Genomic DNA, 17,500 nt, shown 5'->3' with positions numbered 1-17,500 from the left:
CAACAACAACAACAACACCACCACAATAAATTTACTTAATCTTTTTAATCTTTTTAATCTTTTTAATCTTTTTAATCTTTTTTTTTTTTTTTTTTTATTATTATTGTTTTTTTGTATTTAATTATCAATATTTCCTTCTTGAACTTTTGATAATGGAATTGGTTTCATATAATAATCTCTAAACATTGATTCTGGGAAAATGTGTGGTACGACACCGAAATCTTTTAAATGTCTCTTCTTTTTAGTGACACCTTTTTTAGTTGCTCTTTTACCTTTATAATAGTTTGTATAATTGAATTGATATGGCATTGCAACGACTCTGTTTTTATTAGTTTTTAAAGAATCTTCACTAATGATTAAATCATTTGAGTCGATTGGTTCTGCTTGAATTTGAAATGCATTTTTAATATCAATATTCTTTTGTTTTGGGTTTGGTCTATTATCAGTGACTGTGAAATCAGTTGGTGTTAAATCACCACTGAAATTATTTCTAAATAATAATGGTTTTGTAAAATTTGTAACAAGTAATGCCTCTAAATTAATTGATGCTGAATTTAAATTTGAAATTGCTGATCTAATCATTTTTTTTATTATTATTTTAATTATTAATGAAAAAAATAAAAATAAAAATAAAAACAAATTTTATGAAAAAAAAAAAAAAAAAAAAAAAAAAAAAAAAAGATTCGTGTTTTGATTGATTTTGTAAAAAAAAAAAAAAAAAAATAAAAAAAAAAAAAAAAAATAAAAAAAAATAAAAAATAAAAAAATGAAACACGCTTTTTTTTTTTTTTTTATTTTTTACATTAAATAAAAAATGAATAATGAAGTTGTAAGATTTTTAATCTTGGAATTATTGTTTATTTAAATTTTTTTTTTTTTTTTTTTTTTTTCTAAACAAATTTGTAAAATGACTCTCATCGTTATTGTTGTTTGTGAAAAGTTGTTGTTAAAAAAAATAAAAATTAAAAAAAAAAAAAAAAAAAAAAAAAAAAAATTAAATTAAAAAAAATAAAAATTAAAAAAAATACTTTTTTTTAAACATTTCCCATAGGAGACGAAAACCAGTATGTTTTTTTTTTTTTTTCATTTTTTTTTTTCATTTTTTTAATAAATTGATTTTTAAAATAATTATAAATATCTTTTTTTTTATAGATATATATAAAATAAAATAAAATAAAATAAAATAAAATAAAATAATGGAATCATTTAATTATTTATCAATTAGATATAATAAAGATGAAAAGAAATTACAAATTTTAGATCAAAGAAAATTACCAGATATTGAAGAATGGTTGGTTTGTGAAAAACCAGAAGATATGATTACATTTATTAAACAACTTTCAGTTAGAGGTGCACCATTGATTGGTGTAGCAGCATCAATGAGTTTATATAATCATATTTTGTATAACCCACAATTAACTAAAGAAGAGATAGTGAAAGTTTCACAAGAGTTGAGAGAATCAAGACCAACTGCTGTTAATTTAATGTTTGCAATTGATGAGATGATGCAATTGAAGGAGGGTAATGTTGAAAATCGTGATTACTCTGCCACCAGATTCGGCGAGATTGCAATGCGTATCATTAGAAACGAAGTGGACATGTGTGACAAGATGTCGAAATTCGGGGCATCCTTGATCCAACCAGGCGAGTCCATTCTCACTCACTGCAACACCGGCAGTGTCGCCACAGTGGGCGCAGGCACTGCATTGGGCGTCATCAGGGAGGCCCACAAGCAGGGCAAGAACATCCATGTCTATGTCGACGAAACCCGTCCATTGCTCCAAGGCGGCCGTTTGACTACATACGAGTTGGAGAGAGAGGGCATTCCATACACACTAATCTGCGACAACATGGCTGCATGCTTAATGCGTGATGGTAAAATCCAAAGGGTGTTGGTTGGCGCCGACCGTATCGCTGCCAATGGCGACTTTGCCAATAAAATCGGTACATACAGTGTCGCAGTGTTGGCAAATCACCATAACATCCCATTCCATTGTGTGGCTCCAATGTCAACTGTTGATATCAAATGTCTAACTGGTAAAGATATCCCAATTGAAGAACGTTCTCAAACTGAAGTTCAAGGTGCAAGTGGTGCCTTTGGCCAAGTTCGTTGGGCTCCAAAAAATTCAAAAACTTTTAATCCAGCATTCGATGTTACTCCAATGACTTTAGTAACTTCAATCATTTTAGATACTGGTATTTTAACTAAAAATGATTTAAATAAATTATCAGAATAAAATAAAATCTTTTTTTTTTTTTTCTGAACTAGGAAATTTTTGGAAAATTTATTTTTATTTTTTTATTTTTTTATTTTTATTTTTATTTTTTTTTTTTTTTTATTTTTTTCACTTTTTTATTTTTTTTCATTTTTTTTTTTTTCATTTTTTTTTTATTTCACCAAGTTTGTTGTGTTCATAAATATATGTATATATATATAATATTTAATTAATAATACTACTATATAATAAAATTTAAAAACAAAAGAAAATAAAATAAAATAAAAAATATGACTGAAGTAACAACAACTCCACCAACAACATCAACACCAACAACTTCACCACAAAATTTAAGTGAAGAAGATAAACTTTGGAAAATTGTTCAAACTAATCCATTGGCATTTAATCAATGGACATTTTTAATTGGTGTAATAGAGAAAACTAATGATATTGAAAAGATTAGAAAAGTGTATAGTGAATTTTTAAATGAATTTCCATTATGTTTTTTATATTGGAAAAGATTTGCAGATCATGAGTATGCTCATAATAATACAACTCAATCAATTGAAATATTTGAAAAAGCAGTATCATCAATTCCACATAGTGTTGATATTTGGTTAAATTATTGTACTCATTTAATTGATAAATCTTATCCAGTTGATGAAATTAGAAGGTAAATATATATTTTTTTTTTTTAAAAAATAATAAAATAAAAGTAACTAATAATGATTTAATTTGCTTTATTTTATATATAGTGTATTTAAAAGAGGCATTAATATTATTGGTACAGATTATCAAAGTGGTAAATTTTGGGAAAAATATATTGAATTTGAAATGGGACAAGAGAATAATGAATTAGCATCAATATTTAATAGTATTTTAAAGACACCATTAGAGAATTTACAAATTTTTAATGAAAAATTTAAAGATAATATCGATAGAATTAAAATTAATGATATGTTAACAGAAGAAGAAAGAAAAGAATACACTGGTTATGATGCTGAAACTAAACAAATGGTCTTACAAAATAGAGAGAAATGGTATCATGAAACTTTAGAAAAAATTTCAAAAAGATCAAATTTTGAATCAATTGTAAGTTTTAAAAAAAAAAAAAAAATAATAATAATAATAATAAACACAACACAAACTAATTTTTGATTTTATTTTTAAAAAAATATTATCTAGGTAAATAAAAGATTCTTCTTTCATATTCAACCAATTGATGAAATGACATTATCAGTATGGAGATCATATTTCAATTATATGGAATCTGATCCATCTGTAACTCAAGAGGAAGTTATTAAACTTTTTGAAAGATGTTTAGTACCATGTGTAAGTATATTATTATTTATTTATTATTATTATTATTAATCATATTAATTTATTTATTTTTTATTTTTTTTAAAAAAGTGTTATTATTCAGAATTTTGGTTAAAATATATTAAATTTTTACAAGAAAGTTATGTTGGAGATAATAAGAATGAATTAATTGAATCAATATTTGAGAGAGCGACAAAGATATTCTTAAAAAAGAGAGCTGATATTCATTTGGAGTATTCATTATTCGTAGAGTCAACATTGGGTAATATTGAAAAGGCATTTTCAATTTTGGAGAATATACATTCATTATTACCAACTCATTTAGAGGTGATTTTAAGATTGGTTTCATTTAAACGTAGAAATCATTCAATTCAACAAGCAAATCAATTCTTTAAAAAGGTTCTAACAAGTTTACAATCTGATTCCAAGACTTATCCTTTCTTATCTATAAATTATATTTCATTTTTATTATCAAATAAACAATCATTACAAGGTGAAAAAGAAGGTGAAGAGGAAGCTGATAAAATTGTTGACGTTTTTGAAACATCAAGAGAGGTTTTAAAGAAATCAATTTCACTTTATCCAGATTCAAAATTATTATGGTTATATTTTATAAATTTTGAAATTAATAATTTATTATTTATTATAAGTGGCAGTGGTAGTAGTGAAAAAAGAATTGAACAAATTGAAAGAATTAAAAAAGTTTATAATATTGCATTATGTTTAGATAAAAATAAAATTAAAAATAATGGTAAAGAAAATAAAGAAGAAAATAAAGAAGAAAATAAAGAAAATACTAATAATGAAGAAAAAGAAAAAGAAAAAGATGATGAAGAAAAAGATGATGAAGAAAAGGATGGAAATGAAATTTTAGTTTGTAAATTAAATGATGATGAAAAATTGAATATTTGGAATGACTATTTAGAATTTAATTTACAATATGATAATGATATTAAAGGTTATAAAGAGTTAAAGAATAAATTTGAAAGTTTATATCCTGATGGTAAACCAGAATCAAAGAAAAGATCACTAACCGATATGAATTTACAATCATCATCGTCATCATCATCATCAACAACAAATGGTATTATTAATAATGGTAATAATGATGGTCCACTAAATAAAAGAGTTGCTTATTCTGTACCACCAACTTCAAATAATAATGGTGTAATTCAAAATAATAGTTATATTTATCAGCAACAACAAGCTCAACCACAACATCACCATCAACAACAACAACATCACCATCAACAACACATACAACAACAACAACAACATCACCAACAACAACATCAAGGTTTTTATGGTGGATATGGTTATTAATCAATTTAATAAAGCCAGATTGACCGACTACAATTAATTAAAATAAATAAAAAAAATAAAAATAAAAACTAATTGATTAGATGAAAATAATAATAATCAAAAAAAAAAAAAAAAATAAAAATAAAAAAAATAAAAACAATGCCTTCAAAATTTTGGATAAAAAAAAATAAAAAAATTGAAAGTTCACCCACTTATTCTTTTTTAAGAGGTGGTAAATGTTTAATCGGCAAAAATAATTTGTCCAAAAAAAAAAAAAAAAAAAAAAAAAAAAAAATAAAAATAGCGAAAAATTATAACCCATTTATTTTAATACGTAAAATATCACGCTTATAATAAAGTGTAAATAAGATTCAAAAAATCTGAATTTTGCCAAAAAAAAAAAAAAAAAAAAAAAAAATTTAAATTTAAAAAAAAAAAAAAAAAAAAAAAAAAAAAGAGAAATTATTTTTTTTATTTTTTTATTTTTTTATTTTTTTTTTCTCATCCACCACATCCTCTGCCCACACAAATATTACTTTAAATCATAAAAAAAAAACAAAAAAAAAAAAACAAATAAAAATAATTTATTATTAAAATAATAATCAACACACATTAAAATAAAAGAAAATTATAATAAAAAAAAAAAACCCAAATTTATTTATTTATTTATTTATTTATTAATTTATTGTTTATTTACTTTTTATACATAAAAATAACTATATACAAAAAAAAAAAAAAATACAAAATTCAAAATACAAAATTCAAAATACACAAAATTATTAACTAATATTAAATAATAATAATAATAATAATAATAACAATATTAAAAAATATACATAAATACAATATATAATTATTTAAATAGAGATACATATATATTATATATATAACATAGATATATGGTAGAGAATAATAGAAAATGATAATATTAAATAAAAGAAGAGGATTCTTTTTATTTTATATTTTTCTAATATTATCTTTTGTGTTTTCAACATCAATATTTGTTAAAGCATCTACAGATAGTAATAATAATAATATTAATAATAATAATAATAGCAGTAATAGTAATGGAACTAATAGTAGTAGTAGTAGTAGTGGTAATAAAATCAATGTATATAAATTTATTTTTCAAAACAAATGTAATTATACGGAATTAATGACGATTCCAGAGGGTCAGTGTACAAATTTAATAAATAACCATATATCCAAGCATAATAATAATAGTAGTAATAATAATAATAGCAGCGATGATGAATGTCCATTTATATCCATTTTTATACCTTTTAGTAACATAATAAATAATGAGACAGCACAAGGCACCTTTACCACAATAAGGAGTTTTTCAAATTATAATTGTACAGATTTCTTTAAAAATGAGACACTCGAATGTTTAAGTAATGATAAAAATAATAATAGTAGTAGCAATGGCAATAATAAAAATAATAGTAATAAAAACAACACAATTAATTTTCAATATTTTAAAGTTGAATGCCCGAAAATAGATGACAATAGTAATAATCCCACAGATACACCAACTTTAACACCAAATATAACAACAACACCAATTTTAACACCAAATATAACAACAACACCAACACCAACAGTTCCACCACAAAATAATACATTTAGCGTTTATTTAAAATGTTTATGCCAAACTATATATGTACCTATAAATCAATGTATAAATATTAGTTTATCAATACCTACATCCACATCGTCATCATCGTCATCATCATCGTCATCATCATCATCAACAACTAAAACAACAACAATAACAACCCCAACTCCAACAGCAACAGGAATATTACAACAAAATAATAACAATAATACAAAATGTCAATTTGAATTTCCAATGCAATGTCAATATAAATCAATATTAATTCACTCAAAAGGTCAATCAAATAAAAATCAAATCGTTTATCTTTTTGGTAGTGAAGGTTGTGGAAACCTTACAAATTCAATTTCAATGGAGTTACAATGCTTAAACGGTAGAACTGATTTCGATTTAATTAAAGTTACAAGTTGTCCATCATTTATAAATAATACTGATTCTTCAAATTCAACTGAACCACCTCTTTTAAATTTTCCATTTAATTGTAATTATTTATATTATTATTATTATATTATTATTATTTAATATGTTAATTTATTGATTTATTAATTTTTTTTATTTTTTTATTTTATTTAATAGATACAATTTTAAATCAAACTTATTCAAATAGTTCAAAATTAAATGGTGGTTGTGAATTTTTAATACATTATATATTAAAAAATGATAGTTATACATTTAATTTAGCAAATTTTTCAACAAATGTTCAAATTGAATATATAAATTCAAAACCAAATTTATTTATTAAATATTGGATACCAAATAGTAATGATACATTTCCAAATGGTACTAGAATACCAATTGGAGGATTATTGATTGTTCAATATAATGATAGATATTTTTCAACATCAATACCATCGGTTGTTTGCTCAGTTGCACCTGAAAAACTTTATCTATCACCAAGATTTAGTGTACTATATCCATATAAACAATATTACCCATTATATGAATATGATGCTATATCATTTTATCAAAGAGGTGTTTCTTCTTCTTTTTATTCTTCTTCCTTCTCCTCTTCTTCTTCTTCCTTCCAAAATAATATTTTTACATCAAGTAGTTTTGAATATGATCAACCAGGTAGAGAACTTCAAGGTGCTTATTATTCAATGGTTTTAGAGACAGTTTCACCAATTTACTCAATTGAAAAGAAATTTAAATTCTTATCAAATGATGCAAAGTTTGTAGCTTATAGAGATTATAAATCTTCTTCATTTAATAATAATAATAGTAATAGTAGTGCTTATACAACCATTCAAACTATTGTAATATTTAAATTGATTTCACCATCTGTTGTAAATACAGTTGTTAATGGAAGTAGTAATAGTTATCAAAATTATACTTATTTTGGATCAAGATTACCAACTATAACATTGGAAGTTTCATATCCATCCAATACCTATATTCCAAACCAATATTTTAATTTAATCAATCCTTTCGTTTCATCACAATCAACTAATTTCACATTTAAATTAACTTCATATCAAGGTACAGTGGTTTATGATGGTAAGAATGTGTCATTAACAAATAGTACAAGATATTCACAATTTGAATTTGAACTTACAGATACTTCAATTGATGATAATAATAACAAAAATAATAATAATCGTTTCAATTATTTAAGAGATGATTTTGCAACACCAAGAATGAAATACAATGGTGTGGATTCAAATACATTACATATCCTATATGGTGATGAGAATAGAGTTTGTTATTATGGTTATGTAAATCCTTCAAAATATGTGCAATATAATCTTAGTGATTTGTTTGATGTACAATTATATACTTTTAATTTCTCTTTTGAATCTATACCTATTCCTCAAACAACTTTAAATCCTTCACCTTTATCTGCTCCACCACCATCATTATTATCATTACCATCTACAAAATTATTATTAACTGAAAATAGTACAATTATAACTAATAGTACTGATAATGGTAATACAACAACAACAACAACAACAACACCAATAGATGGCATTAATCATAGTAATAGTAGTAGCAGTAGTAATAGCACTGATAGTACTATTAATAATGATAGTTCTCAAAATGGAACTTTACCAACAGATAGTTCAAGTGGTAATAATACCACCACCAGTAGCAGTAGCAACAACAGTTCTCAAAATGAAACTTTACCAACAGATAGTTCAAGTGGTAATAACGGTAGTAGTAGTAGTAGTAATAATAGTAGTAGCAGTAGTAATAATAATAATAGTAGTAGTAGTAGTAGTAGTAGTAGTAGTAGTAGTAGTAGTAGTAGTAGTAGTAGTAGTAGTAGTAGTAGTGATGATATTAGTAATAGTAGCGATGATGATAATAGTGGTGGTAATACTCAAACAAATTATACATCAACAATATCAAAATTTTTAGATTATAGATCAAAACAAATTTTAATTGAAAATGTTTCTCGTTTACCTCAAATCACTACTCAAAGAAAAGCTGTTGGTTATCAAACTGAAATTTATAATAGTTCAGCACAATTATTTATGATAAACTTTAGATTGGATTATCATAGACAATTGTTAAAAGTACAATTACAACCATTTGATTTTGTAATCAATCAATATCCTTATGGTATGGTTTATAGAAATCCATACAATCCAAATGATTTCAATCATTCAATTACAAAATTATTACCACATTATACACATAATGATTCATTATTCATAGTATATATGGTTGATGAAACTGTACCATTAATTTCAATGCAATCCAATCTAACGAAACCTATTAAAATTATTGACTCAAGTTTAACTGGTTTGGCTTATATACCTGGAAATGGTACCACCAGTAGTAGTATTCGTCAATATTCAAATGAATATAGATATGTCGATGAAAAACCACCATCATTATTAGCAGTGTCAATTAAAACATTGGATTATATGAATGCAATCTTACACATTGATGCATGTGATAATTTATCAGGTGTTGGTATTATTAAAGTTGGTCAAGTCACTTTTACCTCTTCAGATTTAGTTAAAGGTACAGTTTTTAATGGTTCTTTTGAAAAGTATTTAAATTATTTCAACTTTCCAAATTATCATGAGATTATATTGATTGATAATGTTGGTAATCAAAAAATTGTACCTTATCAAACAAATTGGCCAATAGTTGAACCTGGTTCAATTTATGCAATTGATTTTATATTAAGTTCAAATGGAACAAATAATAATAATAATAATAGTAATATTAATAATAGTGATAGTGATGATAATAATAATAATGAAGATAATGAAGATAGTAATAATGATAAACTTGATGAATCAAGTAATAGTGATGGATATATTTATACAGTAGTATTAAAATATTCAAATTCATTAAATGGAAAGAATCCTTCATTGAATGATTTATCATTTACACCTGGTTTTCAATTCTTTTATAATAGTAATTCAGCATCTAAATTTTTAAAATCACCATCAAATTATTTACTAATGAAATGGAGTTCACAATATAGAGGTTATGTAGTTGATTTCTATTTACCATCTTATCTATCGAATCAAGCCATTCAATATCAAATCATTTCATCTGGTAAAGTGTATGATACTTCTTCATTGACTTCATTGTTGGGTTATAAAGCAGCGGTTTTCAAATCAATTAGACAACTTAAATATGATACGATGCCACCAATTGTTAAACAAATCAAAAGAACTCCAGAGAATGGCATAAAGTATCCAAATCAAAATGATGATGGTACCACCATAGCATGGGAGATTCAAATACTTGATACAAGTGGTTTCCAATCGGGTAATATCACATTTACAAGTGAATTTGATTTGGTTGGTTATTCTACATTTTTCACATTGGCTAATGCAGAGGAACAACTATCAAATCCCACCACTCCAACATTTAAATTCTCAATTCCAAAGAGTAGCTCAGTTTGGTGCAGATCACATACCTATAGAATTTCATCACTATCATTGTTGGGAATGGATGGACAATATAGTACCACACTAAATGATTTAACCGATTATATTAATCCATTCTCTTGGTTAGGTTCAAATTTAACAGAGATTGAAATGAAATATTCCATTAGAATTCAATGTCCAACCGAAAAGATTTTAGATGTAACTCCACCACTACTTTATGGTTTCACAACTTCAATTAAAACTTCAATCGATGTTGGTTCATTGAATAGAACATTGCTAGTTTCATTCAGAATTGAAGATGCACAATCTGGTATTTCTTCAAATCATATACCAATCGTTTATTTAGAGAATTCAAGAGGTGAGAAATATGATTTCAAATGTTTACAAAATTCAAATTCAACAATTCATACAGCCTATTATTACGTAGAGATTGAGGTACCATTTGGTTTTGGTATACCCGATGGTTTAATGTTATCGGTTTATGGTGTATCTGATAATATGTTTAATATAGCGGGTTGGTCAGCTTATCAATTGAATAAAACCTTTTCATTCATTCAAACCACCTATAGTGCAATACCAATCATTTCAAAGGCCTCCTATAATCCAGTTACAAATACTCCCCTAACTATATTTGGTCATAATCTTCAATCACAAATCTCTGAGGATTATTCAATACTTGTGGAAATTGATTTTGGTAATGGTTACATTCAACAAGAGGTTACATTTAAATCTGGTTTACTATTAACCATTTATCCAACCAATACGACTAGCTCTAAATTCTTTGTAAAGGTAACCGTTGATGGAATTGAAAGTAATAAATTCTTGGTAACACCTTTTATACCAAATGAAACCAATAATAGTGATCCATTCGTTTGTCCAAATGATTGTGGTGGTATTATTAAAGGTGAATGTGATACTGATGTAGGTTGTAAATGTAATGCAGGTTATACTGGTGCCGATTGCACTTCCACTCCAATAGCATTGGATCCACCCCATATCAATGTATTGGAACCCTCAATTCTATTGGAAACTAGTAATCGTATCTCCTCTCTAATATCAGTCGTGGGTATAAATGAAATCGATGAAACCGGTTCAGTCTATAAATCTTATCGTTTCAATGATAAAAGTTGGAAATTCTCAAATAAAAGTAATGCAAACTCTCTCTATCATTTTAGTTATGTAACCACCTTTGCTACTGATAATGGTTTCTTGACAAATTTAACAGCATCTTTACGTTTTTATGATCAATCGGAGATTAATGACCTCAATGTAGCCTTTGCTGATCTCTCCTATAAAGTGAATCCATCCTCTTTGAAATACTCTTTCCGTCTATCGAAATATTCCTTCAAGAATGATCAATCTTATCTACAATTAATTATGGAAGCTTCTATTGAATCATCGAGTCATAGTGATGTTTGTTCTTGTAAAGAGTATGGTGATGATAGTACAGGCTCGGAATATTTAAAACTTCAAGTCAATGGTCAAGCTTTATATGCTCGTTTCTTAAAAAGACAACTCATCAATAGTAAAATAACAAAAACTACAAACTCTTTCCTCTCTCCAATAACAACCGATATACCCTATAGAAGTTACTCTTTGATTGGTATCAATGTACCCTACTACTCTACAAAAGCAGAATTGGATCCAGATTTCACTATGGTTTTAGAAGTAAACACAGCTTCTTCAAAACTTAATCCAACTTGTACAAACTTTGGTCTCACTAAAGCTCAAATCTCTGCAATCATAGCTGGTGTTGTAATTTTTGTTATTGCTTTGATCTCTCTAACCATCATTTTAGTTGTAAGAAAATATAAAAAAGGTGGTATCACAATTTGTTCTAAAAAACAATTAAAATCAAAAACAATTAAAAATAAGAAATTAGGTAAAATTAAAATGGAAAGATTAAATTAATAAATAAATAATAATAAAAAAAAAAAAAAAAAAAATATATATATATATAATTTTTTATAAAATTAATTACCTCTAAATCTTTAATGGTCTATGATTAAAATTTTTTATTTTATCAACTTTAATGAGTCTATAAAAATATAATAAACATACCAAACGATTTATAAATTCAAAAAGTGATAATTTAACTGTTTTAATGATTTTTTTTCATTCAAAAAAAAAACAAAAAATAAATCTTAAGATTGTGATTTTTTTTTTTGATTGTTTAATTTAAAAATGGATTTTTAGAAGTGGTTAAAAAAAAAAAAACTGATTTGCGATTATTATATTATATATTTTTTTTTTTTTTTTTTTTTTTTAATATTCCTGTATTTAAAAAATAGTAAAGGTTGAATGAATTCATTTCAAAAATCTGCCACATTATTTTTTTTTTTTGATGTGGTTGGTAATTTACATTATTTATTTTTTCTAATTTTTATTTTAAATATTATTTTTATTATTTCTGTCTTTTTTTTTTTTTCTTATAAATCATTGAGGTTCTAATTTTTTTTTTTATTTGAATGGTGGTATAAATCAATTTTCAATCAAAGACAGCAAAAATAACACCCACAATGGTTTTTTATTTTTATAAAATTATATTATATTATATTTTTTTTTTTTTTTTTTTTTTTTTTTAAAAAAAACTTTTTGATTGTGTGTGTGGGTGGGGTAGGGTATAACTTTTAAATTATAATTTATTTAAAACATCATTAAAAAAAACTTTAAATTGTTTTTTTTTTTTTTGTTTTTTTTTTTTTTTATTGTTAGTATTATTAAATATAAAAAATGAATAGATTAATATTTATATTTATAACAATTTTATTTGTAGAATTAATTTTTGGATTCCATACTGGTGATATTTCAAAAAAACAAGAGATTCAAAAAGCATCTTTTCAATTTCTTACAGCTGCTGCCTATAGAAATGCTCAAAAAGATAGAGAATGGTGTGAAGATGATAAAATCAAAGGCGGAAGACCATACCAATGGAATGAATATAGAGGAATGGTAATCAACTATTTGGATCTATATGTTGCTCTTCAATTCGATCCTGAATGTAATTCAAATGTTGCAACTTTAAGAAGTTTATTTGTAAATCAATTGGCTCAACCTGATCCATATCCAGTGAATGCAACTTGGTGGGATTCCGTATTTTTACCAACCGCTTTGAATGCTTTCTCATGTGGCTTTAATGGCAGTAAAATAGAGGACCACGAATTTGTATCTGATGATCTTTTAGAAAACTTTGATAATGATAAAATGAAACAAGATATTTGGTATATGATTGGTACTTATATGACAAGTATTTATAAGCAAAGAGAAAACATTAATAGAAGATTAGATTTTGATGCTGGTCTATATATTCCATTCCTTGATAAATATACTGGTGGTGATTATACAAAAACTCAGCAAATGAGAGTTGGCTTCCCAACATACCTTGGTCGTTCATTGTGGGCCGTTTTCCATATTATTGCTCAAAGAGTTTCAGATTCGTCATGTGAAAGTAGTGGTAATAGTACTACAACTGTTTATACAAGTTTAACTGAAAAGTTTAAAAATTTCATGGTCTATTTCCCATTAAATCATGCATGTCCATTCTGTAGAGAACATATGATTTCAAAAGTATTAGTAAACGATAGATATGCCCGTGATAGTTACTCTAGTGAGGCAGTTCGTTTCTTCCCAATCGAACATTTATTAATGGGAGGAACAGGTGGTGACTTAATTGCAAAACTTTCAACTGTAAGAGCTGATGATAAACGTTCAATTGCCGCCTTTTTCTGGAAACTTCACAATGCTGTGACCTCTTCAGTTGAACAGGGCTGTCAATGTTTTACTGAAGAAATTGAAGATATTGATCCATACCATTGTGAATTTAAATCAAGTGTATCAATTCAAACACGTTATCCAAGACAACAAAGATCATATCCATTTGCAAAGAGATTTGAATTTATTTTAAATGAAAAACATAATTATACACTTTTCAAAGAAACTAGAAAACAATTTATTAATATTACTTCTGAAATTAATAAATTAGATACAGTTCAAATTAGAATAGAATTGTTTAAATTTTGGAATGATTCAAGTGTAAAAATTAGTGAAGATACTCAAAACAAAATTGATCAATTAATGTTATTAATTAATAATATGACTCAATTGTTTTTAGATACCCCAGTTCTTTCCGAGGCATACTCTTTAGTAAATTCAACATTGAATTGTACACTTACTGAAGAATACTTTGCATCCATTAACCTATCAGATGTTGAAGCTCCAAACCTTTCAATTCCAAGAACACCAGAACGTTGTAGTAATGAAACTAAATTATCAGCATGTGAAGCTCAATATTTTGTTGAACCAAAGGTAGTTAAAAAGGATGAAAATAGTTCTTCAAATAAACTATCCATTGGTTGGCTCTTTATTTCAATTCTAGTTATTAATTTAATTATTTTTGTACTTTAATTTTTTAATGTATTAAAAAATTATTTAATAAATAAAATTTTCAAAAAATTAATTATAACTATAATAATAATATTTTTTTTTTTTTTTTTTTTTATCACAACTTTATTATTTTTTAAAAATTAATTATTATTATTTTTATTTATTTATTTATTTATTTTTAATTTAATGAACGGAATATATTATTTGGATCATACTGATTTTTTAATTTTTTTAATCTTTCAAAGTTTTCTTTGAAAATTAATTTCATATCTGTTGAATAACTTGTATTAATGTATTCACCAGAAATATGATCCTTTAAGAGATGAATTGTATTTTTTGTCCAATCTTTTAGAGGTTGTTCTAAGGATGGTGTAAAGATTATAGAGGAGATGAAAATATTAAATGTTGAATCTCTAATTGGGAATGCACTTTCATTTTGATGAACTTTGTTAGCCATACCTCCAAGTTCAGTAATGATAATTGAGGAAAATGTTTGTTGATTACGATTTGATATTGCTTGTAAAAGTAAATCAGCAACTTCAGAAGTAATTGTTGATTTTAATAATGGTCCCTCTTGATAATATTTACCTGGTAAAATTATTCCATCAAATTCCCATTGCAATTTTGTATATGAAATAATTGAAATTGAAGATGTTGTTGGTTTTGTCAAATTTTGGAAATCTTGAATTAATGATTCACCAATCATTGATGAATTTGGAGTATTAATATCTAAAAAATATAAAACTTTTATTAAAACATTGTTAGGTGAACCAGCATTAATATTAATAACATAAACTAATGGATCTGTTGAATTTAAATGTCTTTTACCAACTTCAACCAATGCATTCTTTGCATTATTATTTGTTTCATCAATATTATAAACAAATGATCCAACAACTACATTTGAAATTAGGTAACATTTGAATGTAAATGAAACTATAACACCTATAAATCCACCTGCACCTCTAACTACCCAAAATAAATCTGAATTTGTATGTTTATTACAAACTTTTGATTCTCCATTTGATGTAATAATTTTACATTCTAATAAATTATCACTTGATAAACCATATAATTTTGTTAAATGACCTATTCCACCACCTGTGCTATATCCACCAACTCCAACTGATGAAATTTGACCTAACGGAGTTGCCAAACCATATTGAGATGTAACTTGGTCAATATCATGAAATGTGCAACCACCACCAACTGTAACAGTTTGGTTTTGTTGGTCAACTGATATTGATTTCATTAAACTAATATCTAACGATACACCATCACAGCCATCAATTGCTGATATATTATTATGACCTGTATTCTTAATAACTAATTTTAATTTTTTATTATCTCTAACAAATTTAATAGTTTCTTCAACATCATTTTCATTAATTGCTTTTACAATAATTATTGGAGAATTCGTTGAATTAAGATCCCACCTTTCATTACAAATCTTATCATATTCCAAATCATCTTTCATAAATGTTTGACCTTGAATTCTTTTTCTAAAGTTTTTAAAATTTATTTTTTGATCTTTTTTATCTGATTCATCTACAAAAGTGTAATCATTTTTTATTTCTTCCATTTTTTGATAAAAAAGTTATTTACATCAAAATAAAAAAAAAATCTTAAAAAATTAAAAAAAAAAAAAAAAAAAAAAAATATATCAATTTTTTTATATGTCGTTTCATTGAGATTTTAATAAAAAAAAAAAGAATCACATTTTTGAAATAATGATTAAAAAAATTTATTGAAAAAAAAAAAAAACAAAAAAAAATTTGAACCTGTGAAAAAATTTATTTAAAAAAAAAAAAAAAAAAAAAATATTATTTAAAGTGTTGGGTGAGATTATTTATTTAAATTAATATTTATTGTCATTGATTGTTTTTATAAAACATTTTTTAAAAAAGCTGAATTTCGCAAAACAAAACCATAAAATGGAAAACAAAAAATATTCAAAAAAAAAAACTTTTTTTTTTTTTAATTTTTTTTTTAATTTTTTTTTTTTTTTAATTGTCCACCATCGTCATATCACATTGAACAACCACTATTTTTATTTTTATTTTATTTTTTTATATACTTCTCAAGATTTGCAGAGTGTTATGTTGAACTATGTGAGAATTTTTTTTTTTTTTTTTTTTTTTTTTTTGGTTTGGGGTAGGTACTGCAGTTTTGTCAACATAACACAAATACAATTATTGGTTTTATCCATTTATAGATAATCTGGGTGTTTGAAAAATAAATAAAAACAAAAAAAAAAATAAAAAAATAAAAAAATAATAATAATAATAAAAATAAAAATAATAATAATAATAATTATAATAAACAAACAAAAATAAATTTATTCTTTTTTTTTTTTTACTTTATAATTATATATTGTGGTGGTGGTTGTGTATTTTTAAAAAGTGTGTGAAGTGCAAAAATAGAGTGGTGATTGTGTGATTTTTTTTTTTTTTCCGTTTTCGTATTTAATGTGTGCATTTATTTTTTTTTTAATTTTTAATTTTTTTTTTATATTTTTATATATATACACTCAAAATCTACGCCCACATAATTATATCATAGTGGTTGTGTTTTATTTATTCATTTTTTTAAAAATAATTTTTCAAGTGTGTTGATGTAAGAAAAAAAAAAAAATATAATGTAGTGGTATTTGTGTTAATTTTTATATTTCTTTTTTTTTCCATTTCCAATTTGATGTATTTTTTTTTTTTCTATTCACCTTTTTTTTTTTTTAAAAAAAATTTAATAAAATTGCACTATGATATGGTTGAGTAGTGCAATTAATTATTTGTTTTTTTTTTTTAATT

At 24.6% G+C, this 17,500-nt stretch overlaps 7 protein-coding genes across 7 annotated transcripts in view; 5 read left to right on the top strand and 2 right to left on the bottom strand.

The window, feature by feature from the left end:
• The window catches only part of DDB_G0283313 (RmlC-like cupin family protein), a gene marked incomplete at both ends in the record, with an annotated part of 1,542 nt that extends 1,513 nt beyond the window's left edge, over nucleotides 1-29 (top strand). The window contains one exon of the mRNA XM_634067.1: nucleotides 1-29. This exon is cut by the window's left edge and continues 1,513 nt beyond it. Within this exon, the coding sequence (XP_639159.1) occupies nucleotides 1-29 (29 nt within the window).
• Nucleotides 30-117: 88 nt separating this feature from the next.
• Nucleotides 118-582, bottom strand: DDB_G0283311 (hypothetical protein; the record flags this gene model as incomplete). The annotated part of the gene is made up of 1 exon (XM_634066.1): nucleotides 118-582. One exon carries the CDS (start codon nucleotides 580-582, stop codon nucleotides 118-120), a length of 465 nt encoding a protein of 154 aa, XP_639158.1.
• A 614-nt stretch (nucleotides 583-1,196) lies between these two features.
• On the top strand, nucleotides 1,197-2,237 carry DDB_G0283309 (translation initiation factor eIF-2B alpha subunit; the record flags this gene model as incomplete). The annotated part of the gene is made up of 1 exon (XM_634065.1): nucleotides 1,197-2,237. The coding sequence occupies one exon, from the start codon at nucleotides 1,197-1,199 to the stop codon at nucleotides 2,235-2,237; it is 1,041 nt and encodes a 346-aa protein (XP_639157.1).
• A 269-nt stretch (nucleotides 2,238-2,506) lies between these two features.
• Nucleotides 2,507-4,859, top strand: prpf39 (tetratricopeptide-like helical domain-containing protein; the record flags this gene model as incomplete). The annotated part of the gene is made up of 4 exons (XM_634064.1): nucleotides 2,507-2,889; nucleotides 2,972-3,308; nucleotides 3,402-3,548; nucleotides 3,627-4,859. 4 exons carry the CDS (start codon nucleotides 2,507-2,509, stop codon nucleotides 4,857-4,859), a joined length of 2,100 nt encoding a protein of 699 aa, XP_639156.1.
• An 898-nt stretch (nucleotides 4,860-5,757) lies between these two features.
• On the top strand, nucleotides 5,758-12,221 carry DDB_G0283339 (hypothetical protein; the record flags this gene model as incomplete). Its single annotated transcript, XM_634063.1, has 2 exons — nucleotides 5,758-6,934; nucleotides 7,030-12,221. The coding sequence occupies 2 exons, from the start codon at nucleotides 5,758-5,760 to the stop codon at nucleotides 12,219-12,221; spliced, it is 6,369 nt and encodes a 2,122-aa protein (XP_639155.1).
• Nucleotides 12,222-13,043: 822 nt separating this feature from the next.
• Nucleotides 13,044-14,714, top strand: DDB_G0283305 (hypothetical protein; the record flags this gene model as incomplete). The annotated part of the gene is made up of 1 exon (XM_634062.1): nucleotides 13,044-14,714. One exon carries the CDS (start codon nucleotides 13,044-13,046, stop codon nucleotides 14,712-14,714), a length of 1,671 nt encoding a protein of 556 aa, XP_639154.1.
• A 157-nt stretch (nucleotides 14,715-14,871) lies between these two features.
• DDB_G0283303 (hypothetical protein) lies at nucleotides 14,872-16,275 on the bottom strand (the record flags this gene model as incomplete). Its single annotated transcript, XM_634061.1, has 1 exon — nucleotides 14,872-16,275. The coding sequence occupies one exon, from the start codon at nucleotides 16,273-16,275 to the stop codon at nucleotides 14,872-14,874; it is 1,404 nt and encodes a 467-aa protein (XP_639153.1).
• Nucleotides 16,276-17,500: the final 1,225 nt, after the last annotated feature.

This window comes from Dictyostelium discoideum (assembly GCF_000004695.1).
Source record: "Dictyostelium discoideum AX4 chromosome 4 chromosome, whole genome shotgun sequence".
Taxonomy (NCBI): domain Eukaryota; phylum Evosea; class Eumycetozoa; order Dictyosteliales; family Dictyosteliaceae; genus Dictyostelium; species Dictyostelium discoideum.
The sequence above is the reverse complement of the archived record's forward strand: the minus strand, read 5'-3'. Positions and strand labels throughout refer to the sequence as shown.